This window comes from Pleurodeles waltl, chromosome 4_2 (genome assembly GCF_031143425.1).
Source record: "Pleurodeles waltl isolate 20211129_DDA chromosome 4_2, aPleWal1.hap1.20221129, whole genome shotgun sequence".
In the NCBI taxonomy this organism is placed as follows: domain Eukaryota; kingdom Metazoa; phylum Chordata; class Amphibia; order Caudata; family Salamandridae; genus Pleurodeles; species Pleurodeles waltl.
Window position 1 is genome coordinate 325,811,884 of NC_090443.1, and position 26,764 is coordinate 325,838,647.

General features: G+C 43.8%; 1 protein-coding gene across 1 annotated transcript; it reads left to right on the forward strand.

Moving 5' to 3' along the window:
• Positions 1 to 130: 130 nt before the first annotated feature.
• Positions 131 to 24,488, forward strand: TOMM22 (translocase of outer mitochondrial membrane 22). Its single transcript, XM_069231319.1, has 4 exons — positions 131 to 289; positions 3,017 to 3,135; positions 16,416 to 16,533; positions 23,999 to 24,488. Exons 1-4 carry the CDS (start codon positions 191 to 193, stop codon positions 24,071 to 24,073), a joined length of 411 nt encoding a protein of 136 aa, XP_069087420.1. The 5' UTR covers positions 131 to 190; the 3' UTR covers positions 24,074 to 24,488.
• The last annotated feature ends 2,276 nt before the right edge of the window (positions 24,489 to 26,764 follow it).

Here is a 26,764-nt window from a genome sequence, read left to right on the forward strand (position 1 = left end):
CCATTCCAAGATGGCGATTTTTTTCTACGACATCATTTTTTATTGGCCCAACTCTATGTTCTGGGTCTATTTTGTACCGATCCAAGATGGCTTCAGCCCCCGACCCTGGCGACCTATTTGCTAGTTCCCATCAACTTTCCGGTGACGTACTTCCCTTGACCCTGAGCCGCACGCAACCCCAGGATCTCGTATGGAGGCTGCAGTTCCATCAGCAGAAGCTAAAATGGAGACACCAAGCCTACGGGCAGCGCTACCTCCCGAGGACGAGCTTGACGAGGACGATGATGAGGTACAGAATGCTGTTCACGGGAATGTGGGTTCATTGTGCCGTCAAGTACTCGAGGCGCAGTGTTTGGTAGTATAGCTGGTACATCAGAAAGACTGAGTGTCGTGCTATGGGTGCTGGATTCATATTCATAAGATAGCCCAACGTTTTTCACACCTTCTACAGATATGTGCATAACCTGCAGGTCACTGGTATCAGTCAAAGTATAACAGCTGAGTTAATGCGCATGTTCCAAATATATGTGAATATCTCTAGGTCACTGTTTCCAACCATGTAACTCAAATTATGTGGTTGTTGCTCCTTCTTCTTAAATATTGTGTGAACTGCTCGGGTCACCTTTCTGTCCCCGAATGCGTGAACGGATTTTGAAAACAAAAAACCGCCATACGCCCTTACTATAGAAGTGGGACTATTATATAAATAAAATCCAGTTTTACTGCAGTTTACAAAGTGCTAAATCTATAGCTTTTTTAAAACACTCTTAACTATTTTGTGTCTGCGCTGTTCAGGCAAGCTTGAACCACATCTGTGCGCCTCCTACTACCCAAGCGATCAAACATGTGTCTCACTACTCCCTTTCAGATGCTGTTTGAATCTTGGCACATACAGAAAATGTATGCCATTGATTCCACCTGAGCTAAACCGGTACAGTATTTTTCCTCATCATAGAACATCGATGAAAACAAGGCACTAAGTTGCCATGTCAAGAATTTTGTGGTAATAACACGGGGTATGAAATGCAGCTTTGCCGGTCTGTATTTATGGGATATACATTTCTTCCTGGTCAGTTGTGCTGGCTCATCCTTACCAGGTGCACATGGAAACTATTTCCAGTTTGTGCTTCGTAAAGTTGAAAAACCGAAACCTAAGGCATTTTAATCAGATTTGCTGGGTCAGAATTGAAAAACTGGAACCGTCACGGCAGATTTTGAATGGCTGGTCACAGTATAATATCTCATGATTTGATTCACTGAATTAAGAGAACAAAGGTTACTTGTATGAAATTGCAGTTTTTCAGCTTTGTATTTTTCTAGCTTCATGTGTCTGAATTATTCTCGTGAAGTCGAGGATTTCTGCCTCACAATGGGGAGTGATTCAAGCATGTTAATCTATTAAGTATTCAGTACTGGAGAACTGTAACGTGCAGGTCGCAAATTGCAATCCCAGTATGATAACTGAGTAGGTTAATGCTTTTGCTGTCAAGATTTGAGTGCAACTTGTAGGTTACAGGTTACATTCTTAGTAGGTCAGCTCGGGTTTTTCATGGTACTGCTGTTAAGAGCTGTGACAAACATACGTCACTAGTTCCAATCATTGTGAACTATCTCCATAGATAGTGTACCCACTGATCAAATGTGTGTATTCTGCGAGTCACAGACTCGACCCTTAAAAAGACATTAAGGTGTTGATGCTCTTTCTGCCTAGATCTGCACTTGACCTGTAGGTCACAGTTTTAAGTCACTTTAAGATAGCCCAGTGGTTAACAGGCCTGCTGTGGAAGTCTGCCTACAGCCTAGACATAGATCATTGTGAAATAGCCAGAGTTTCAGTTATGTGCAGCAGGTATGCGTTAATAGCTGTACATGTTTCTGTTTTAATAGGATAATTAAATCTTAATAGACTGACGTGTCTAATGTACATGCCCAGATCCTAATCTGATATATCATGGGGTTAATGCACGTGCTGCAGATAGTTATAGAAGAACAACACATGATGGACAGAATGCTGAACAATGACAGACATTCACCCCTACTACAGAGATCTGGACCTAAACATTTTTTTTTAAATCTAAGTCCACTTTGGACCTAGCCATATGCAAATCAGTCTTGACCCTGCTCTCCATGGGAACAGTCCAGCCCAAACTGCTAGGCCAGGCTGGCTTGACTCCAGTGTCATGGGGCTCACAGGACCCAAGTCTGGGCATACCCATCCCACTTGGGGTGACAAATACAAATATAACAAGTGATGCACGGCATGCTGAACAATGTCAAACATTCACCCCGGCAGAGAGTTTTGCTCATAGACCTGCTGTGGTGATACGTGGGCAACTTACAGGTCTTAAATTCTAATTTAAGAAATGCAACTCCATGATTAATTTAGATATTGGACACTTTGCACAAAACCTTGTGATAATCACAGCATTAGAGCACATTAGTATTACAGCACTTATACAGTCTGACATCTCAAAGAAGTAACAGGTTTAAATCTCATTAACAAAGCTGAGCTGCTCGATGTGCCTTTGCCAAACGGCTTTCTGCAAACATCAGTTAACGTAGCCCTGTTCCTCTCAAGGTAGCTGAGAATGTTAATGTTCCTGCTGCACACATCCCTGCACACAAGCGGCAACAGTATCCCGTCTTAATAAGATTGCTTAGGTTGTTAATGTGCCTGCTCTAAACATGTATGCTTAGGCAATAGGTAACTGCTTACACTCTTACTAAAATAGCCAAGGTAATTAATGTGCCTCCTAAAGAGAGATTAGGGTTTGTTCTTAATGTCAGAGGGTCTAATCACAAGACAAATATTAAAATCTCAATTGGACAAACTACACTTTTTTTATCCTACAGAAGTCAGTAAAATGAGGGTTGTTAAGCTGAGTGCTAATAGGACTTCGTGAATGCACCAAGACAACCGCTACAAGTTGCGTTAAATATTCAGTTGATGGTTTCTCAATGCAAAAGCTGCACTAGGAAAGTTAGTTCTTACTCAAAACTTCTTCTTTCTGCTCAGCTTGACGAGACCCTGTCTGAAAGACTCTGGGGACTGACAGAGATGTTTCCTGAGAGCCTGCGTGCTGTTGCTGGCGTCACCTCTGAGTTCTCAGTCGCAGCAGCAAAGAAAATGTACAGGTAAGGATGGATCACATTGAAGGATATGATTGGTTTTGATTTATCACATACATTTAGATTTGGGATTCTGCTTAATATAATACTTAGACTACCAAGTCTGGGTTGACTGGTGCTTATATATATATATATATATATATGTATTCTCTGGATGCTAGGTGTGAGTCTTGGTTGGTGCTGGTTTGGGTGCTTTTTGAGGTACGAAACGGGAGCTTTTGTATTGTGAGATTTCACCTCGCTACATAGATTCAAGACCTGCTCAGATTTTAGTACTCATTAACAGTTTGGTAAATAATGGATGTGCAGAGAGACTATTTTCTTAAGTCAGCCCTAACTTCCAGGTCATTTTTTGGCCTAAATAGGCTGAAAAACAGCAAAGAGGCGGAGTGAACTCCCTTCTCCTTGAGATATGATGGTCTGCATCTGTTCTTGCTGGCTCTTATTCGGGGAAAGAATGTTTTTGGAAGAGTTACTAGTAATGCCATGTTCCTTTTTAGGTCATAGCCTACTAGACAGCAAAGATCCTGCTAACCAAGACCCCAGTGACTGTGCTCTCTCCCTCAGAATATGGTTGTTTATGACTTTGCACACCCCACAATAGGTATGCTGGTGCCCCATGCAAGTCCCTAGTATGTGGTACGTAGGTACTCGGGGCATTGGGGCACCAGGGGTTCCCCATGGACTGCAGCATGTATCAGTTTATTGTTAAGTTAATTAAAACCATTACAAGGAAGCTCAGTGTATTATATTTGCATTAAAATTTGGTTGCATTAGAAAAAAAAAAAAACAGGAGAAAAAAAAAGTTAAGAAGGGGTTAATGTTTGTCTCCATTTTCTGCAAGAGGCGCTTAGATTTCTTTTGGCTCTATATGCACCATGCTGGCTGTTCCAACTGACTGGGCTTTCAGCCACCTGAGAATTGTAACAAATTTTGCATATCTAGCCAAGGCCTAAGCAGCAAAGTGTGAAAAGCAGAGATTGGATGTGTCCATGCAAGTATTGCTTCTAGGAGGTATGGTTGAGGGGCTCAGATGAAATAGGAATTGTTTATCGCTAGCACTGTTGATGGTGACTTGGCTGACAGTAGATTGTGCTCCCTTGAGATTTCCTTTGCTCTTTTGTTGATTGAGTTTTTCCAAACACTGAATGTCGCAGTGTGTGCTAGCTGAATTGAGTCGTCCGTTTCAAAGCTCTTCAGTGCTTTACTTAGCTGTGTGAACCACGGATTGCCAGGAGTTTAAAAAATACTTCTCAAGTGATGTTTTAATGTGAGCGTATTGGCCTTCCTGAGCCTGATGTAATATTTCTGGATGGCAGCTTGACAATCTATCTGCTGCAACACTAGACCCAGTTCCAATCTGAGCCTCGAGCGACAGGTGTACTTCGGTTGTTGGAAGATTTTTAAGTATGCTCTACAGTGAGCTTGTTCTTTGGTGGGTTCTAAGGACCCAGGAAATTCCAGGTGACCATATTACAGAGCCGAAGGTAGGGTCACTGTTACCCTCAATATTGGGGCTGCCAAAGTGCTTCTTAGTTGGTTACTCAATTGGGAGATCCAGTATAAAATGGCAGCAGCTTTTTGTTTGATCGCACTTTTCTGTTCCTCTGCCACAGTTATTTTCTGTGAACACACACCCCAAGGTAATTGTATTTCCTTGCTGTGCTAATGGTCTGGTTTTCCAGCTGCCAGGTTGTGATCTTTTTGTTCTTGTACCTTCCAAATATGAGGACTTTTCATCATCATCAAATAACTTTATTTCGGCCACAAGGGCCATACAAGCACATAGAAATAACAAAATAAACACACAGTAAATATATAAAATATATACAACCCATCCCCAAGATGACGGGATGCTCGTTTCAGAGGGTAGGTCCACCACTATGGACCTGTGATTAATATTGTCATTTTGAGTCCTTGAAACGTGCCTCCCAAGGAACCCGTTCTCTACTTGGGGATGGGTGACCTGTTCTAACCAGTTTACTTAAATGTAAGTGACCGGTGTTATTTACCCTAATTTGAGGTTTTCTTTTTGATGAAGAGGTGATTTAATTTTTTTGTTTGTTTGGTCCCGATGAAGCGTCAATGGATCCGGCTGGACCGCTAGACGCGAAACATGTCGACCCGAACCCAGAGGTCCTATAATACCTAGAGTCCTCTGAAATTTATTCGTTTTTGAAAGTTATTGAGCATTACATCTCAATTTGTGACTTTCAATTTTTGATTTTAACCTTGGTCTTCATCCCAGTTTAACTGATTAAACTGATTAAAATCATGATGGTGCTTGTGTGATGAATAACCAATTTTAACCTTTTTTCCCTTTCTTTTGTGTACTGGTGCCGAATTATAAGCATCTTGGTCTGTATAGTTGAACCTACCAGTCACTATCAGAGGAGTACGGTTCAGAGCCCCCCTATCGGGGTGCCCGCCAGGCATTGCAGTGCCGGCCTGGTGAGGAGCAATTCCAGATGATGATGCTAGTCATCCATTGTGATGCTTGAGGGCTCTCGCTCCTGAGACTACTGGTCTCCTAGTTTGGCAGCCTCATTGGAACAGTATAACAAGAAGATATCTGTTTGTGTATAATTAATATATACAAATATGTGACGTGTGTGTGTGTGTGTATGTATATATATATATATATATATCTGTGAGTGTGTAAATGTATATAAATCTTTGAATTGAGTCCGCACATTTTGTTGTGCTTGTGATGTTGGTGTTCGCCTCAAAACACACGTCAGCGCATCGACGAGGACGTATTTTGGCTCTGACGTCAGACGGAGTCTCATGGGGAGCCGTGCTATTGTCACATCCTCATTGACGTGGAGAGCTATGAGGAAAAGTTTTAGTCGAATGCTGGCAAATGGGGATTTTCAAAAGGAAAGGAATCCACAGGTAGATACTGTATCCACCAGAAAAAGCGTTACCAAAGGTAAGTAACTTGTTCAACTAGGGCTCCAGGTTTTATGGTATTCGTTTTTTAACATTTCCGTCTGTATTTATCCATATTTATATTGTGTTTACTTTATAAATGAAGCTGCAATGGGTATTTTTCCACTTTTATTTAACTGATAAATGTATACTCGCGCTTGGATCTCTGAAAGGTTTCAGTGGCGTACAGTGGGATATCATTATCTGAAAACACTTGCATTGTAGAACAGCATAAATAACTGTAGATCTGCACTTAAGCTTAATTATGAAATCTGTTGTCTTTTTTTTTTTTTCCATCTCCCCACCTCTCAATCTGTATCCCTACTGACCTGGCTTTCATGATTGACAGTAGAGAAAATTATCCAAAGAAGGCTTGTATATCGTATTTTTCTCTATTTAAAAATAAACACAGAGGAAAAATAAATAGTTTTCTCTCTGTATTTATCTGTAAAAATCAATAAAAACTGGAAACCAGGAGCCCTACTTATAACTTACCATATGACATTCCAAGCGTTGGCAAAGCCATTAAGCCTCGCCTGTGTGAGACCTATTGACTTTGTCACTGTTTTTTAGCCATATTATATAACAGTGTTGGCTTCAGTGCAGCATAACTGAAAATAAAAAAAGTGGTATAACCTGGACCTCGCTAGCTGTGTTATACATCTTTTTTTGTTTTACGTTTCTTTCAGCCATTTGCAACATAGCTAAGACATTAGCAAAACCAATAAATCTCACATAGGCAAGACCTTTTGGCTTTGCCAATGCTTGTTTAGTTTTGGCACAATGGCACTGTTGCAGACTGTCTCTCTTAGTTGGTTTGCCAGTTGGAGCTTCATAGCGGAGATGTTTCAGACATTCCCTAACCCAATTTTGATGTGGAATAAGTGTTGGGCTTTCCCAGAGGATCGGAGCCACTGAAGGGTGGATCTTGCGGCCTGCTGCCCTAACCAATATAGTGTAAGTGTATGTTTGGATTGTTTCTGTGAGACTTGTAACAGTGGGAGCACGTTTTGTTCCCCCTTTATCTAAACCAGTCAGCAATGGGCTTGTAACTTTTATTTGGGTAATGCCTTTCCTATGTGTTAGCTGGCGATTGTGCTATTTTTTTTATGGGGTAGTATAAATAACTAACAGCCTTTTTGTGTAGCTGTTGCCCAGCCGACATGCATATTAGTAGATTGGTCTGATATAATCTTGAGTTACGTTGTTTGTTTTCAGGCTTGATTTGGATGCAAAAGCCTTCCTGGGCGTCTTAACCCCTTCCCCGCCACGGACGTAATGGTTACGTCCATGGCAGCGCCCGTGTGGCGCCATGGACGTAACCATTACGTCCTGAATGCTTCCCTCTGGAGAAGCGCTAGCGCTCCTCCCGAGGGCCGCCCCCCCACCCCCCTAGGTCAGGGCTGACCGGGGAATCCCTTCCCCTTCCACCCCCGACCCCCCCCCACCCCCACCTGTGACGTCAGCGCGCGCGCTGATGTGTCACAGGGGCCTCCCTCGTCGCGCTGGAAGCTCTGCTTCCAGCGCGATTGAAAAAGAAATGCAAAAGCATTTCTTTTTCAATCACTTGGGAGGCCCGGAGGGGCTTCAAAGGGAAGGAAAAGTATTTCCTTCCCTTTGAAGTCCCTCCGAGGGTTTCAAAAGCCGGATTGCTTGCAATCCGGCTTTTGAAACCCCACTAGACACCAGGGATTTTTTTTTTTTTCCTTGAAATTGACAAAAGGGAGCGACCCCTTGGGCAAGGGTCGCTCCCAGGGGGGGCATTTTTTTGAAAAGGCCTTTTCTGCCCCCCTCTAGGCACCAGGGACCATTTCATTTTTTTTTATTGAGGTGGGGAGCGACCCCTTAGGCAAGGGTCGCTCCCCTTGGGGGAAAATTATATTTTGGCCATTTCTGCCCCCCTTGGGGGCAGATTGGCCTATTTTGATGAGGCCAATCTGCCCCCAAGGGGGGTAGAAACCACTAGACACCAGGGATTTTTTTTAATTTTTATTGTTATTGACAAAAGGGAGCGACCCCTTGGGCAAGGGTCGTTCCCAGGGGGGGCATATTTTCGGGAAGGCCTTTTCTGCCCCCCCTGGGGGCAGATCGGCCTACTATTAGGCCGATCTGCCGCCAGGGGGGGCAGAAACCTCTAGGCACCAGGGACCATTTTTTTTTTTGTTTCATTTTTTTTTTGGTGGGGAGCGACCCCTTAGGCAAGGGTCGCTCCCCTTGGGGGAAAATTATATTTTGGCCATTTCTGCCTCCCTTGGGGGCAGATTGGCCTATTTTGATGAGGCCAATCTGCCCCCAAGGGGGGTAGAAACCACTAGACACCAGGGAGTTTTTTCTTTGCGTGAATTTCACGCAAAGGGAGCGACCCCTTAGGCAAGGGTCGCTCCCTGGGGGGGAGGGCAATTTATTTTAGGCCATTTCTGCCCCCAGGGGGGGAAGAAACCTGTAGGCGCCAGGGCAAATTTTTTTTTTTTTTTTTTTTTTTTTTTTTTGTTCTTTCTTTTTTTTTAGAGATGGGGAGCGACCCATCAGGCAAGGGTCGCTCCCCTGGGGGGGGCAAATTGTATTTAGACCATTTCTGCCCCCCCTGGGGGCAGATTGGCCGATTTTAGGTCAATCTGCCCCCAAGGGGGCAGAAACCACTAGGCACCGGGGATTTGTTTTTTGGCGCCAATGTCACGCAGGGGGAGCGACCCCGTAGGCAAGGGTCGCTCCCGGGGGGCGGGGGTGGGGGGGCAAATTTATTTTAGGCCATTTCTGCCCCCCCGGGGGGCAGATCGGCCTATTATTAGGCCGATCTGCCCCTGGGGGGGGGGGGCAGAAACCTCTAGGCGCCAGGGGAATTTTTCTTTTTGTTCTTTTTTTTTTTTTTCGTATTTTTTTTTTTTTTTAGAGATGGGGAGCGACCCATCAGGCAAAAGTCGCTCCCCTGGGGGACAAATTGTATTTAGGCCATTTCTGCCCCCCTTGGGGGCAGATTGGCTGAGTTTACGTCAACCTGCCCCCAAGGGGGCAGAAACCACTAGGCACCGGGGATTTGTTTTTTGGTGCCAATGTCACGCAGGGGGAGCGACCCCGTAGGCAAGGGTCGCTCCCGGCGGGGGAGGGTGGGGGTTGGGGGGGCAAATTTATTTTAGGGCATTTCTGCCCCCCCCCCCCCCCCCCCCCCCCCCCCCCCCGGGGCCGGCTGAGCTACAGGCCAAACACCACAGGTAGGTACCTTGCAAAAAACACCTCTGTTTTCTGTGAAAAAATATGTTGTGTCCACGTTGTGTTTTGGGCCATTTCCTTTTGTGGGCGCTAGGCCTACCCACAGAAGTGATGTACCATTTTTATCGAGAGACTTAGGGGAACGCTGGGTGGAAGGAAATTTGTGGCTCCTCTCAGATTCCAGAACTTTCTGTCACCGAAATGAGAGGAAAAAGTGTTTTTTGGGCCAAATTTTGATGTTTGCAAAGGATTCTGGGTAACATAACCTGGTCAGAGCCCCGCAAGTCACCCCATCTTGGATTCCCCTGGGTTTCTAGTTTTCAAAAATGCACTGGTTTGCTAGGTTTCCTCAGGTGTCGGCTGAGCTACAGGCCAAAATCCACAGGTAGGCACTGCTTTTTATAAAAAAATGTGATGTGTCCACGTTGTGTTTTGGGCCCTTTCCTTTCGTGGGCGCTAGTGCTACCCACACAAGTGATGTATCATTTTTATCGGGAGACTTGGGGGAACGCTGGGTAGAAGGAAATTTGTGGCTCCTCTCAGATTCCAGAACTTTCTGCCACAGAAATGTGAGTAACGTGTATTTTTAGCCAAATTTTGGGGTTTGCAAAGGATTCTGGGTAACAGAACCTGGTCCGTGCCCCACAAGTCACCCCTCCTTGGATTCCCCTAGGTCTCTAGTTTTCAGAAATGCACAGGTTTGGTAGGTTTCCCTAGGTGCCGGCTGAGCTAGAGGCCAAAATCTACAGGTAGGCACTTCGCAAAAAACACCTCCTGTTTTTTTCCAAAATTTAGGATGTGTCCACGTTGCGCTTTGGGGCATATCCTGTCGCGGGCGCTAGGCCTACCCACACAAGTGAGGTATCATTTTTATCGGGAGACGTGGGGGAACGCTGGGTGGAAGGAAATTTGTGGCTCCTCTCAGATTCCAGAACTTTCTGCCACAGAAATGTGAGGAACATGTGTTTTTTTAGCCAAATTTTGAGGTTTGCAAAGGATTCTGGGTAACAGAACCTGGTCCGAGCCCTGCAAGTCACCCCTCCTTGGATCCCCCTAGGTCTCTAGTTTTCAGAAATGCACAGGTTTGGTAGGTTTCCCTAGGTGGCGGCTGAGCTAGAGGCCAAAATCTACAGGTAGTCACTTTGCTAAAAACAGCTCTGTTTTCTGTGATATGTCCACGTTGTGTTTTGGGGCATATCCTGTCGCGGGCGCTAGGCCTACCCACACAAGTGAGGTATCATTTTTATCAGGAGACGTGGGGGAACGCTAGGTGGAAGGAAATTTGTGGCTCCTCTCAGATTCCAGAACTTTCTGCCACAGAAATGTGAGGAACATGTGTTTTTTTTAGCCAAATTTTGAGGTTTGCAAAGGATTCTGGGTAACCGAACCTGGTCCGAGCCACACAAGTCACCCCTCCTTGGATTCCCCTAGGTCTCTAGTTTTCAGAAATGCACAGGTTTGGTAGGTTTCCCTAGGTGGCGGCTGAGCTAGAGGCCAAAATCTACAGGTAGTCACTTTGCTAAAAACAGCTCTGTTTTCTGTGATGTGTCCAGGTTGTGTTTTGGGGCATATCTTGTCGCGGGCGCTAGGCCTACCCACACAAGTGAGGTATCATTTTTATCGGGAGACGTGGGGGAATGCTGGGTGGAAGGAAATTTGTCGCTCCTCTCAGATTCCAGAACTTTCTGCCACAGAAATGTGAGGAACATGTGTTTTTTTAGCCAAATTTTGAGGTTTGCAAAGGATTCTGGGTAACAGAACCTGGTCCGAGCCACACAAGTCACCCCTCCTTGGATTCCCCTAGGTCTCTAGTTTTCAGAAATGCACAGGTTTGGTAGGTTTCCCTAGGTGGCGGCTGAGCTAGAGGCCAAAATCTACAGGTAGTCACTTTGCTAAAAACAGCTCTGTTTTCTGTGATGTGTCCACGTTGTGTTTTGGGGCATATCCTGTCGCGGGCGCTAGGCCTACCCAAACAAGTGAGGTATCATTTTTATCGGGAGACTTGGGGGAACATAGAATAGCAAAACAAGTGTTATTGCCCCTTGTCTTTCTCTACATTTATTCCTTCCAAATATAGGGGTGTGTGTAAAAAAGACATCTATTTGAGAAATTCCATGTAATTCACGTGCTACTATGGTCACCCCGGAATTCAGAGATGTGCAAATAACCACTGCTCCTCAACACCTTATCTTGTGCCCTTTTTGGAAATGCAAAGGTTTTCTTGATAGCTATTTTTTACTCCTTATATTTCAGCAAATGAATTACTGTATACCCGGTATAGAATGAAAACGCACTGCAGGGTGCAGCTCATTTATTGGCTCTGGGTTCCTCGGGTTCTTGATGAACCTACAAACCCTATATATCCCCGCAACCAGAGGAGTCCAGCAGACGTAACGGTATATTGCTTTCGATAATCTGACATTGCAGGGAAAAGTTACAGAGTAAAAAGTAGAGAAAAATTGATGTTTTTTTCACCTCAATTTCAATATTTTTCTTTTTCAGCTGTTATTTTCTGTAGGAAACCCTTGTAGGATCTACACAAATGACCCCTTGCTGAATTCAGAATTTTGTCTACTTTTCAGAAATGTTTAGGTTTCTGGGATCCAGCATTGGTTTCATGACCATTCCTGTCACTGACTGGAAGGAGGCTGAAAGCACAAAAAATTGCACAAATGGGGTATGCCCCAGTAAAATGCCAAAATTGTGTTGAAAAATTGGGTTTTCGGATTCAAGTCTGCCTGTTCCTGAAAGCTGGGAAGCTGCTGAGTTTAGCACCGCAAACCCTTTGTTGATGCCATTTTCAGGGGAAAAACCACAAGCCTTCTTCTGCAGCCACTTTTTCCAATTTTTTTGAAAAAAACAACATTTTCCCTGTATTTTGGCCAATTTCTTGGCCTCTTTCAGGGGAACCCACAAAGTCTGGGTACCTCCAGAATCCCTAGGATGTTGGGAAAAAAAGGACGCAAATTTGGCTTGGTTAGCTTATGTGGACAAAAAGTTATGCGGGCCTAAGCGCGAACTGCCCCAAATAGGCAAAAAAAGGCCTGGCACAGGAGGGGGAAAAGGCCTGGCAGCGAAGTGGTTAACAGAATGTCTGTCCTCCCATGTGCACGTTTTCCTGCTGCTATTACATTGTCCAGTGAACACTTTTGAAGTGAAGTTAGATTTCCTGTGCACCAGGAACTGCCCAAAGCAGGTCTTCCCCCTTGAAGAAAAGCATAAGAGGCAACACAGTTCCCTGAGTCAAACACTGACAAATTAAACTACACCCATCTTGACTTTTCTCAGCACACTAGAATATTTAATATTTTGGTATTATTTACTCTCCGCTTTCGTCATGGCCACATCCTTGGCAATAGAGACCTGACCTGAAGTTAACCTAGAATAATAAGAGACTCCGAGGCAGATCTTTCTATTTAAGCACCTTCTTCATTCCAAAGTTCTTGAGAGGCTTGAAAATGCACCACGTTGGTGCTAGACAGGAAGGCTCAAAACTCCAGTGATTGCCTGAATAACCCCTATCTACATCTCTGCCCCCACAGATTCCCAGGGCCTATACTGTAAAGTTAACTCCAAATTAATGGGAATATACAGATAATGGTGGCCTCAAAAGGTAATTGCAACCTTTTTGGTGGGGAAAAAATTGGCAGGTGTTTATCACTGTTTTCCTATGAAGTTATGCTGTGGTTGGGGGAAATGCTAGGATTCAGACAAATCTCTCTGAAAGTCGGTCTTCTGCAAGTGGTTTATTCAAAGCCTCACCCCTTGCTCCGAATTCAGTACATCCACACAACAGTTGGTATTTCAAATGTTATGGTTATTATATACTAATCATTCCCAAGTGGTGTTAGAATATATCTAAGTATTATAACAAGTTTAGAAATATTTATACATATTAGGTAATAGTAAATAAGACCCAACCATAGTTCATCACAAATCCCTATCTTATCAGTCTACCTAGTTTCTAGCCAGCTGTCCAACTGCATGGTTGAATGAGTTCAGCATGCTGTGACAGTCATGTAACCCCTCCATATGTGGCTTAGGTGGAACTCCGTAATTCAGCATCCTTGCCAGCAATCGGTTCTTTTGTCCTTCCTAATAGTGTCTTATATACCTTTCTTAAGAACCATGTTTTTATGAAGGGGGGGGGAGGATTGGGTCATGCTGGTTCCTGTGTTATTGCACAGGATAGTTCAACTGTGCTTTTTGTTCGAAATGTATGTGGAAGCCAATTGCTAATTTTCTTCCTTTGAGATGGAGCACACAGTGTTCTTTTCTGTTGTAGTCATTTTTCATTTGGCACACTTATCAACTGTGTATTATTCAGTGAATGGACATTTTCCTTCTGTTATATAAGCATGAATTAGTAAAACATCTGGCAATCCAAACACACTTTTATTAGCCCCACAAACAGGAAGTTAGCCTTCCTTTGAAACTCTTTGTTTGCACCAAGCACTGAATTCCTTTTAAAAGCACTCCATGTTACGAAACCACCAGGCCTGCATTGTACACAACATGAAAAATACAAATAGAAGCCTTGCCATACATGTCAACCCTGACAGTCAAGCACAGGAAACTGTAGACCTATACAGAGTAATTTCCATTGACTTGACACACTGGGAGGTCTGCTTAAGCCGGCTGAATATGTCAATTATGCCAGACACTCCAATGGACCACTTTTGAACGTCTTGAAATGGCTGCATTGTTTATTATTCTCACCACGTATCCCCAACCTAAAGTGTTCAGAGGGAGCCGAAAGGCATTATAATCTACCTCATTACAAACACTCAAGGTAAAATGTTTAAGCGTCTTTAAAATTAAAACTAGGCTCTTTGGGTGGGTGTTAGAAAATGCAACTGTGAGAAGATTGCAATGCAAACATTTATTCTCAATTACAACAAAACACAAACTTGTAATGAGAAATAAAAACATAAAGCTAAGATGCAAACAGTAATATCGTTTTGCAACGAAGAATGGATGATAATGTTCATTATATTTATTTTTTCTGCTTTTAAAGTCTTTGACTGAAATAAAGCAGTTGAACTACAACTACTATACCATTGACATTGGATCAGTAGTTACCTGGACAGGAACTTGTACATACACCCAACAGTGTTTTCTGTACTTTTTGTATTTATCCTAAATAAGGGAAAGCCTGTTACATTGTTTAATGGTATTCTTAAAATATATGTATTCCTGCTATCCCATTTCATATGTATGTAAACGTGTAGAGATTTGTTTCCCCACTGGAAACAAAGCACAAAAGCCTAGGCTCTGTTTCTTGAAGTTCTGTGTGCACCTCTACTTTTCTGGCTTTATTTTTTAGTTCACAGCCTACCAGACAACACAGCTGTCCTGATTTGCTAAAGACATCTTGGTGAACTTTCCGAAAGTTGACCTAGGAATGCATTCAGTCTGTTTATTACCATTGGCTTTGTGGGTTGTAACTCAAGTTTCTGGCTTTCTATTTGCTAGCTTTATTTGCTTTAGGCTCTCGGGTTCAGTTCATCCTTCTCGCTGCCTAAACTGTTTTCTGTATCCTTCCACGAACTCCCTTTCTGTAAACTGGCATTTGAATCTTCATTGTATCTCTCACATTTGCTGTTCATTCAAATGTAAAGGTTAGGCACTGTCTTCAAGGGCACTTGTTTGCTTATCTTTCTCTGACTTCAAAGTGAGAGGATTTATGTGACAATCTTATTGGATACTGAGGGTAGGAAATTGTTTTTTTTTTTTCTAGCACACAACAACATTTAAAGGAACTTTCATAAGTCTTTCAGGATATACCAGAACTAGTAACACAAATGAAGCACATTTCTTATTTCTGAAGTGTGTTGGAAACAAATACTTTAATATGATTGAAACAAATCATTACACTAGGTGATGCAATTTCCATACATTTTCGTTTATGCACTGTATAGTTTTATTAATAAAACTGTGTGTCTGTGTAAATGTATTGGTCATCTCAATTGGAAAGGTGTTGACTGTAAGCTACCATACCATGCATACTGTGCTCTATGCCACTTCACACCACTGCCCTCTACTCTGCACCACTCCTCTTTACACCACTCCAGGGCACTGCACTCTGTTCCTTTATGCTACACCTCTCTACTCTATCCAGCACCACTCTACACTTTGCCACTGCACTCTTCGCCACTGCAGTTTAGGGTCCACTATTCTACTCTGCACAACTCCACTCTGCAACACTGCACTCTATGCCAATTCACTCTGCACCAATCCACTGTATGCCACTTTAATCAACTCTGCTCAATTGCTTTGTATGCCACTGCACTTTACACTACTTTACACCATTATATTCTATGCAACTCTACGCAACTGCATGCTACCCTGCACCACTGTATGCCACTTCACTCTACTCTGAAACAATCTACTGTACACAACTGCCCTCTACGCCACTCTACTCCACTCTGTGTCACCCCACTCTGTGCCACTGCACTGGATGCCAAAGCCCTCAACACATCTGCACTCTACTTTGCATTATTGTACTCTATACCACTGCTCTCTACACCACTCTACTTCCCTGCACTCAGACACACTACTCTGCAGCACTGATCTCTACTCTACACTACCCCACTCTATGCTTCTCCACTCTGCGCCACTGCACTCTGTGGCACCATACTCTACATCACTCTATGCTGTTCTGCTTTGCATCACTCCACACCATTGTACTCTGCCATGTCATTCTACTCTGCACCACTGTCCTCTGCATCGCTCAATTCAAAGCCACTGTGTTCTGCCCCACTGCACTCTACTGTGCACTGCTCTAATCTACGCCACCGCACTCAACGCCACTGCACTCTACACCCCTATTCTCTGCAACATTCTGCGTCAGGGCAATCTACACCACTCCACTCTGTTCCACTCCAGTGTATGCCACTCTACTGACTCCACATTATGCCACTCTTATACACATCACTCTGCCACTTCACACTACAACACCCTACTCTCCTCTCTGTCGATCCACTACGACACTCCACAAGACTCTTCTCTGTGCCACTAAATTTTAGCCATGCTGAACAGCAGCCTTGCTAAAACACATTGGCAAAGTCAATAGCTCTTGCATAAGTGAGGCCTTTTGGCTTTGCCAATGCTTGTTTACATTCAGCTTTCCTGTTTCTCTTCTGCAGTTTCACAAGAGCAGCCTTGTGGGTGGGAACCACATCCTTCATGATCCTGGTCTTGCCAGTTGTGTTCGAGACAGAAAAACTTCAGATGGAGCAACATCAGCAGCTACAGCAGCGGCAGGTGAGAAATTGAGCCCCAGTGTACATCCCCCACCCTTTGACATTGTCTAAGCTCACATATGTCACTTTAAGAGCAGTGAGGAAGACGAGACATGGGTGTGGACTGCTAGAATTAAATTGAGACCACTAGTAGTAACTCGAGCTGTGTGCCTGTCCGTTGATCTTTTTCCCACAGTGAACAAGAGCAGTAGCTGGTTCTCTCTCCTCTGAGGCATTCCCAGCTCTCTTGAATCTGGGCGATTTCTGCAGCACTCCAGCCTAGGCTTCTTGGGCAGTCAAGTAAGAACAGTAATTCTGTGTAGGGACTGGAGGTTCTGATTATGCTTCTCTTTCTATGCTCTTTATTTTTTAGCAGCCAATCAAAAAAGTTTTTTTTTAACACTACATATCCCGTTAACATATCATCACATGACTAACCATAAAGATACAGCCCTATATAATCTGCTATGAGTCGCAACAGTCTCCCCTTTCTTTGCTGCTTCGCATCAAGTTAACTGCAGGTTCAACTTTTGAATGTCTATGCTATGTATACTATATGGCGCTGTAAGCTTTGACTGTGCATTTAACTATCACGCTTTGTGCAGTAGCCGTTTCACTTAGCTTGTAAATTCTTATTATTTGAAGATTCAGACCCCGGTTCGGAAGTTGTAGGTTTCAACCTGTGTGTGTGTCTTTGGCCTGTCTTCGCAGCGTCCCACCACATTCTTTCTAAGGGAGTGTTCATCCTCCCGACAAGGCTTTGACAACCTTGTCTCAATTTCTGTGGAGCCAGAGTGAGTGGAGTGAGGAAATGCGGCTGATGACCGTGCAGTCCTCTTTCTATGTGCTGCCCGCTTTGTTCCTGGCCCTTTTTAATCAATTCTCAGACACAGGAGACTCGTGTGACGATCTCTGGCCCCATTGAGCCTCTCTCTCGCCGCTTGCAATTACTTTCAAGGTTGCAAGAATTTTATAGGCTTTGCCTAGAGTACTGGCAGGCCTCCCTTCAAGCGTTCTATTATTATTGGTGGGGACCTTTGTAGTCCCTCTCACACCTGCCTTGGGGTTCCTGATTATATTACTCCCTCATTACTGTCTTGCTGAATTGGGCTCTACCCTTTTTGATCCTTCCCTCCTGTGATACTTGCCTGAGCCTTTGTGGCCATGGCTGACTCTGAAGAGGAAAATGTGGAAGGTTACTATCATGACAATCCTGCTGGGTTCTTTGAGCAAGATCTGGTTTATGCTTTTGGTGCCAGAGTGTGCCAATCAGTGAATTTAGCCCTGGTTAAGGCCTTTCAACCCTTAAAACAGCACCTGTATGGGTTTGTGGAAGAGCAAGGCTGGATTCTGTGTCGCACAGCAGAGATGAACCTTTGGTCTTCCAGACCAATCCAGATACCAGAGTCGCTGGAGACCTCAGCGTGGCAGATTTTGAGAAATTGGTGGGATCGCTGGCTAAGGGCCACGATTATAGCTCCTTATTCACCTACCCAAAAACTGTTCAGAGTGATTCTGACTCATCCTCCTCCCAGAGCTCAAGTCAAGGGGATGATTCTCACCCTAGCAAAAGCAAGAAGAAGTCACTTCACTCTCAGGTGGCCCAGTATGCTCAGAGTGTTCTCACCTTCGAACAGAAGGAAGTTATACATCGTAGGTCTACAATATGGCTACCGCCTCCTGAAGTGGCAGATTATGTGCAAACACACATATGCAATGGTTTGTTTTGAGAAGAATGTCAGATCTCAAATGAAATCAGTGTCCTAGACCAGATCTACCTGGTACGGTTACAGAAACTCCAGAGATTGACCCCACTCTGGTGACATACTTGAAGAAATTTACTAGGTATCCTAAGAAGGGTATTGATTGGGCTTGGCGAGGATGCCAAGAGAAGATGCTGGACTTTTTTGGCCATTCGACTAAAATCCTAGATATGGGTTTTCACGCCAAAGAATCAGGTGAACCCATCGACCCCAAAGTCTTGGGCAGCGGGCCTCAGAGAGCCATTTGCTTTCTAGGGAACACTAACTGTGCATCTCAAGCAAACAACGTCACTCCTTCCTTATTAAACTCGACTCAAAACTCACTGAGCTCACTTCATCTGAATCATCGTACCCACTGGTCCAGGCCTACAGTTTGGAACTCCTTTCCTCAAAGAGTTATCAAAGTTCGCTGTAACTTATGCTAACCTGCATAGGGTCTATCAAAAAAAATTCCTGTCCACTTTCTGGACGAGCCAGATGCTTCAGGGGGTGAGCCTTTGGCTTTGGTTACTACCAAGGTCCTCAAAGAGGTTTTTATCAGCAAAGTAGGGGAGGATATCACAACTCTCCCTCCACCTCAAACTTCTACCCCTCCTGCCCTTGAGCAGGTCAATACAGATGCCGGAAAGGAAGACCTAAAGGCGCTCATGCTTCATTCCAGGAGTCTGGCTCTGCAGGTGAGATTAATTCTGTATTCAGAGGTTATATTGGGGGGGACAACCAGATTATTCCTTCACAACGGGCAGAAACTAACTCAGGACTCTTGGGTTCTGGAAGCGATTCAAGGTTACAGGTTGGAGTTTTAAAACTCCGCAGTTCAACTGTCCCCTTCTCCAGCAATGTATTTTTCCTTACAAGATCAGGAGTTCAACTCCTCAGTGGTAAGAAATCTCCTGCATAAGGGAGCCATAGAGAAGCCCTTACCCCCACCCAAGAGGTATCCTCCCCCCCCCCCCCCCCCCCGTCCCATTTTCCTGGTAGGAAAGAAGGGTGGTGGGTCCCGTTTGATCCTAAATCTAAAGGCATATAATGGTTGGGTTGTATATCTTCATTCAAAATGGAGGGCATCCATTTGTTGAAAGACATTCTTCCGGGAGGGGACTGGATGGTCAGGATAGACTTGAAGATACCTACTTGACCGTTCTTATTTTTCTACCTCATCCACGGTTTCTTCAATTCCTTTGGCAAGGTAGTTACTTTGAGTACAAAGTCCTCCCCTTTGGCTTGTTCTCAGCCCTGTGGTACTTCACGAAAGTAATGCGCCCAGTAGCAGAGTCCCTTCGGGCGAGAGGTGTTTGTCGTATAATATGCCTAGATGACATCCTTATCATGGCACAATGATCTTTCTTAATTTTTACCCATCTAGAATGGACTATTTCTCTCCTTCAAGATTTGGGTTTCTTCATCAACTCCCAGAAGTGGATTCTGTCCCATTCGCACCGGGTAGAATTTCTAGGGTTTCAGGTGGACTCACTTCAATCCCAACTGATCCTCTCCATCCCCCACCAGCCCCTTGAAGGTTTGCGACATCAAAAAAGAGTTGAGATCAATGTTGTGCTAATGGACTGTGTCCCTGAGGTCAATAGCCTGCATTGTGGGTTTGTTAGCCTCTTCGAACCAAGCCATATTTCCAGGCCCCATTCACTATAGAGCTCCACTGTGTCTTCAAAATTTCCCATTCCCAAAAGGGTCTCAGTTATTCAGAACAGATTCCCCTCTCAGAGGAAATGAAAGCAGGGATGCACTGGTGGCTAGAACATATAGAAGCTTGGAATGGCAGGGCGATCTTCTGGTCATCTCCAGAGTTAGTGATCGAATCCAGTCGATGGGGTTGAGGAGCCCGATGTGGCCCTGTATCAACGGGAGGCCGCTGGTCCAAGGTGGAACCAGACCTTCATATCAATTGTTTGGAGCTTCTTGCAGGCTCTTTTGTGATTCGGAGTCTCTTCCCCCAGAGAAGATGGATTGTTGCATTCTCATGCGCATGGACAACATCTCAGCAGGGAGATATGTGAACGAACTGGGTGGGACAAAGTCCTGTCGTCTTGTGGAGATCGCCAAGGTTTTTGGTATTTTTGTTTCCAACATCGATTCTCAGTAGTGGCAGATTATCTCCCAGGTCGCAACAATTCTGTAGCGGATTGGTAGCCTTGATGCCTTTGAGACTCCAGCGATAGGAGGCTTCATCTGAAAGTCTTCCTTTCTTTTCAGCGCCTTTAGGGCCCTTGCTTGATAGATATATTTACTTCATGTCTCAGTCTACAACTGCCAAAGTTTTTCATTTGGCATCCAGAAGCCCAACCTACCAATGCTATTCTCCAGCCCTGGGTTACGCATTTCCTCCATTTATGATGACTCCCAGGGTCATGTCACAAGCCTGACGTCAGTGGGTGGAGTTGGTTTTGGTGACTCCTCTCAGGAAGGGACAAGCTAGGTTTCCTGTTACCCTGGAAATGAGCTGTGCGTGCTTGGTTCTGATTCCATTTTGATGGAATCTCCTCCTGGATCCCATGAGCCTCTCTCATCCTCTGATCCTATTGAGATGCCTCTCTCTGGTAGCCTGAAGAATTTCCAGGAACAATGGGGTCTTTCGAGACTGTAGCAGGATTCTAACGACTTCATCTCAATGGCCTTGTCCTCCGGTACTCACAAATGTTATGCTTGCACTTGGAAGCGTTGGTGTGATTGGTACCGTGAAAGATATTCCAATCCATCGTCAGCAGATTGTAGTTTGATCGTAATTTTTTTTATCTCCTTTAGCTTCCCTGTAAATGGCCTACAGATCGGTGATCAATTATAGATCGGCCATTTCAGCAGGGCACTTACCATTGATGGTAAACCGAGCGAAGAACTTCCTATCGTGTGTGAACTTTTGGAGGTATTCGTTTGGCTAGACGTCCACCAAAATATTCTGCGTTATGGGACGTAAACGTAGTTCTGCGTTTTTTGGGTTTTTTTTGGGATTGTTGGTCGCAAATAAGTATCTTTCCAAAAAATAGTTGTCAGCTAAGCTTACTAAGTGTTTGTGATTAATCTCTTGTAAGTGCGAATCGGATGCAAGGGCCCTTAATTTAGCGGGATGACATTTTACTCCTGAGGAAGTAACTTTTTCTATTACACGTACCAAATGTAATTCTAGGTCTTTGTACTACCCCAGTTTTCCAGACCATCGTAAGCTTTGTATGCTGCAGTGTCTGAAAGCGTACGAGGTGAGTACGGCAGAATTTCGTACTGACATGAGTTGGCTTTTGTTGGTTGCATTACAGAAGCCTTTCTGTCCTGTTAAATAGGCTGCTTTGGCTAGATGGATTTAATGGCTTTTGGGTGAAGCAGGTATTGATACCTCAAAATTTGGTGCCCATTCTGCAAGAGGGGGCCATGGCTTCAAAATCTTTTGCTTTGGGCTCTCGTCTGGATGATATTTTAATACGGTTGATTGGTCGTCTGAGTCCACGTTTAAATCCTTTTATTGTAAACCTATCGGGGACATTGTTTCAGTGGTGGTGACGGTTCAGCTTTAAACAAGCATATTCAGAGCCTCCAGTCCTAACATAGAATAAAAAAGTTTCTAGCATTTGTGTCAAGTATTTTTCACTTCTATTAAGGACAAGGAGGCGAGGATTATTCCACCCATCTAGTTTTTATGTTGAATTATTCGTGTACGGTTTTTCCTGTCATACTGAATTTTTAAATGCTTGTAATGTGTGATGGGCATGCTCTGCCCGATGACATTACATTTGTGTTGGACCATGTTCTTCTTTGGATCAGTGGCTTTGTGTTTTCTTTCTTAGGGAATGAGGACAGGTGATTTTGGTAGTCTCGGATGGAGAAATCTGGGATTTCCTTTATCCTACTTTCAAGTTCTCTGAGCCTTATCCTGTCTGCAGAGGCAGTCGGAGGTCATGGACTCTCAGATCTGAGGTCTCCTGGCTGAACGCCTGTTGGAGCTCCAAGTGATGTTTTCAGCTGATATGTTCCTGTTGTTGCAGGGTTCTGAAACTGTTTATCTGTTGGTTGGACTTGTGCAAAGAAAAAGTAGGTTGTTGTGACTCATAGCAGATTATATTGGGCTGGGTCTCTATAGTTAGTCTTGTGAGAGATAAGATCATGGGATATGTAGTGTTTAAAAATATCTTTTTTGATTGGCTGCTCAAAAATAAAGGGCCTAGAAGAGTGAAGCATAATCCTCGCCTTCCATGCCCTTAATAGAATTGAAAAAGTCTTGATGTGAATGCTAGAACATTTTTTTATTGACTCACAGACCCCAACGGGTGTTTTTCTTCAGCAGCATTCACAGGACCCAGTTGTTGGCTATTGCTTTAGAAGACTTTTTTTTTTCCTCTGCCAGTCAGTCAGCAATTCCAGGAGATGTCACCACAAGAGCATACCTGACTCTCACTCCAGGGACTGTTACATCAGCAGCCCTCGCAGGCCTTGACAGTCGATGATGCTGTGAAGGCTCTGTTACTTCAGCAGTACTCACATCTTGCTAGCAGCTTAGAGAAGTACTTGGCTATCCCTCTTTTATGGGTTGTATTACTCCAGTAGCATTCTCAGTCCCTCCAACAAGTGTCTCTGTAGGAGCAGTATCTGGCTTTTCATTCCTCAAAAACTGTTATTTTAGCAGTTGCCTCCCTAGACATACTGGATGAATTGTTCATTATTGCAGTACCAATGACATCCTTAAATCTGCTTTTTGTGGGCTTGTTACACTGCAATTTCAGGATTCCAATACTCGATAGGAATTCTTTAAGGTGAAATTAATGTGACAGTTTTATGCCCTAAGCAGTGCAAACCATACGTCATTTCACAAACAAGGACTAATTGGAAAGAATTTGGACAGTGAATCGAAATAATTGGATGGCCACCTTTTTAATGCGGAGAACCTAATTTAGATACAAGTAATCTGAGGCCGTCTGCCACTTCCTTGCCCATGTTTTTGGACGTAAAAGGTCCAAGGTATGTAAATCATCAGTAGGCATGTCGAAACAACCAATTTACAGACTTATGTTGAAGTAGACACAAATCATGACCCTCTACTATCCTTGGCTCCCTCTTCTAACAAGCCCCTTCACACTTTTACCCCGGTTGCTTTTCACATTTTCTGTCTGTACAAAAGGCCTTCTCTTTACCTCTTCCATTTCATTTCCTTCCTGTTAGTTTCTGTCCTACCACTGATCCCTTTGGCTACTTGCCTTGCTAACATTGTCCAGTATGTGCACCTCTTCTGTCCTTGGTCTCCCTCTTTATTCTATACTCTCCCTTCTTCCCTTCCTGAACCCACTTACTCTTTTCTATCCTTAAGGGTCTATCTTCAGGTTGAAGACAAGCCCCAGCACTCCATACACTTTAGGCCGTGCTACAGATGGCTAGGAGTCTCCAGTCTTACTCTTGCTTGTCTCAGTGACCATGCTATATGTGCATTGGTTTTAATGGCCGGAGATGCCCAGTGCCCTAGAGCCGAACAGATCCAGGGGTCTGAACTATGCTTGGTAACCCACTGAATTAGTCGGAGCTCCTGTTGAGACAGTTCTTGACTCCCGAGCTCTTTAATACATGGTAGCAAATTGCAAGAGCATATTGAAAAGGTTCCTGGAGAGTGGCAGAACATAGCATGTTTTTCCACGCCCAACTGCATTAATTTTGTTGTTGTATTGTTTGTGAGGCACCTGCAGAGAGGTGTTTGATTTGGTTTTTTTTAATGTACACTTATTTTTATTCCAGATACTGCTGGGACCCACGACTGGAATGTCAGGGGCAATGCCTGGCGCACTCCCACCCATGCCTGGAAAGCTATAGTACAGTTCACGTATGGGAATAAGGCTATGCATTCCTTCCTGCTCCCTTCAGAGGGCTGTTTGGATTTTTTTATATGTTTGTTTCTCTTATGAACTTACTGGTGCTGTTGGTCTCTGACTTTAAGAAACCGTGGAAAGATCGCACCTACATCTCAGAATGGACGACTTCAGGGTGGCAGGTCATTGGAGGCACCACCACATGCGGTAATCGATCAAATTGCAGGAGCAGCTCAGTGTGGGCCCTCATCACACCACAACAGCACTTCAGCAAAAGCGAGAATTCCGCATTCTGAAAAACAGAAAGCAGCATGATTCCTTGCAAGTCGAAACGTGGCAGAAACAGAGACTAGGGCTCTGATCCACCTCCTGTTTTAAAAAAGGAAAGAAAAAGTTAAAATAAAAGAGAATTGGCAATACTGATTCTTTTTTTTTATATTTACCTATTTATGTTTCAGATTCACAGAATAAAGGGCACCCTGATATTTTCAGCATATTTCAAATTGGCACCAGATTAAAAAAAACATATATAGATGTTTGACCAGCATTGGTCCTCGATGTTAAGATAGATAATTTATCATGGATTACCACTTTAAGGAGTGACCGTGAACAGTCCAGCTTTAGAGAATTCTAAATACACCATATAAAAATGTATTGTGCCCAGTTGTAAAAATTTTTTTTTGTAAAAAGGCAGTTTCTGAAGCCGTACCATTAATAGCTGATGCACTGTTAGGGACTCTTGAGGAGGTTGATCATGGGTGAATAATGGGATGTTGGGACAGGAATGTCTCTTACATGGTATAAGGGTGTGTGCCGCACAGTGTATGTATCTAGTTTCCAGATTTATTTCTGTGCCTGGTGTCACGCTAATCCAGTTAATGCATGGAGGCTTACCCCAAACAAGTGTTTGCATCCCCCAGAAGTGGGCTATGACTGCGAGTACCACCTGCAGAGCCAGCGTCTCATGAACTACACCAGACGATTCTGGGCAGCCTAGCTCAGAGAAGACTCAACCTCTGCTGGTCTCTGTCATCCCAGCAGTGAAGCAGTACTCGATCGCTGCAGACTGCCTGCAGTGGTGAACTGCTGAGCTTTTGCTAACGGAAGCTTGTAGGACTAAAACTGGTTTCCCACCAGCCAGCACTGGGGGTAAGAACATGAGTAACATTGATATACTACACATTTGACTTGGAGGGGGAAAACAAACTGCACCTAAGTCTTATTCATGCTCCCATAGTTTTGCTGGGGTGTGGATCCACCTATGGTACCCTGGGAAGGAGAGAGCTTGGAGAGGGTAATAATCAGTGTAGCTCCCATCAAGGTAATCGTGATCAGGGGTACCACATTTTATGATGGATTAAACTATGTAGTAATGAGTACTGCTGTGTAATTCAGAAGTACCTAATTATTCCAAAAAGAGAAGCATTGACAAAGTTAATAGATCACACCTATGCAAGAGCATATTGGCTTTGTCAATGGGTTTTCGCCATGTTGTACACCAATGTGGCTGCTGTTTTGCATGGCTAAAAGTTAGTAGATTGCGGTAGATTGGAGTGGGGGAGATTGGAGATGCATAGGGTAGATTGAAGTTGTGTGATTTGGAGTGGGGTGAAATGGAGTGTGGTAGATTGGATTGTGGTATATTTTATAAATGATTGGGGGTAGGTTTGAGTGGAGAGGGTTAGTGTGTGGTGGGGTAGATTAGAGTGGAGTGGGGAGTTTTTAATTTCACATCAAGATTGTTACATAAATTCTCTTAATTTAAAGTCCGAGAAAGAAAAGTAAACACCAAGCTCCCTTAGAAGACAGAGCCTGACATTTGACACCTCTTTTGAAAGCACAACAAATGTGACCAGATAATAACACGGTTTAACCAAGGGATATTCCTCTGGATGGACGAACTCAAGCTGTACAGCCTAAAACCAATAAAGCCAGCAAATTGTAAGTATGCAAGTGTGGGTTACAAACCACAAAGCAATGGGCGAAATGCATTCCCAATGAGCCTTTAAGAATGCCCACAAAAGATTTTAGCAAACCCAACAGCAGCACTGTCTGGTAGGCTTTGACCTGAGAAGTACTTTAAAGTTGTGTGTTTCGTTGAATGAGTTCTGAGCTTGTACCCACAACACTACCTCCCAGAGAAGACTACGATTGCTTGCCCTTGCTACCTCCTAAAGTCCAATGCAGAAGATGGATACTTTGCACAGTTTTCAGAACCACATTAAGACTGATCCCAGGACGGTACACTGCTTCACTGACCGCGGCCCCTGTCTGCCTATTTCGAGCACCCAAAAGGGTGTTTAACATAGGGGTGTGTCACCTGCTACTGTAAATCATCATTTATCGTTATCATATGTTTTTATATTAGCCATCAGAATATTTGCAGTTCTCTTTCCAAAAGAGTGCAGATATTAATCCTACATCTGTTTCCAGGAAATTACGATGGTATTTGATACAATTTTGAGCCAAATGGGACAATGAGCGACAGGTGACCAGAGTAAAAGTGAAGATGAGAAAATAATAGCACCAGATATAAGCACTAAATATGTAGCGAAAGTTAAATGGGTCTTAAAATATGTAAGGTAAATTAATGTTTTCAATATTTAGATAGCGGACTGATTGATTAAGGTGAATCCGTACTGTTTGTTCCATATGCTGTTTTAGTGAAAAACTCTTTCTCCCCAAAAAAAGTAGT

Excerpts from the sequence above, each read along its gene's own strand:
- TOMM22 (XM_069231319.1), top strand. The coding sequence starts at position 191 with ATGGAGGCTGCAGTTCCATCAGCAGAAGCTAAAATGGAGACACCAAGC. Across the intron at positions 290-3,016 it reads TTGACGAGGACGATGATGAG|CTTGACGAGACCCTGTCTGA; the intron begins GTACAGAATGCT and ends CTTTCTGCTCAG. Across the intron at positions 16,534-23,998 it reads AGCAGCTACAGCAGCGGCAG|ATACTGCTGGGACCCACGAC; the intron begins GTGAGAAATTGA and ends TTTTTATTCCAG.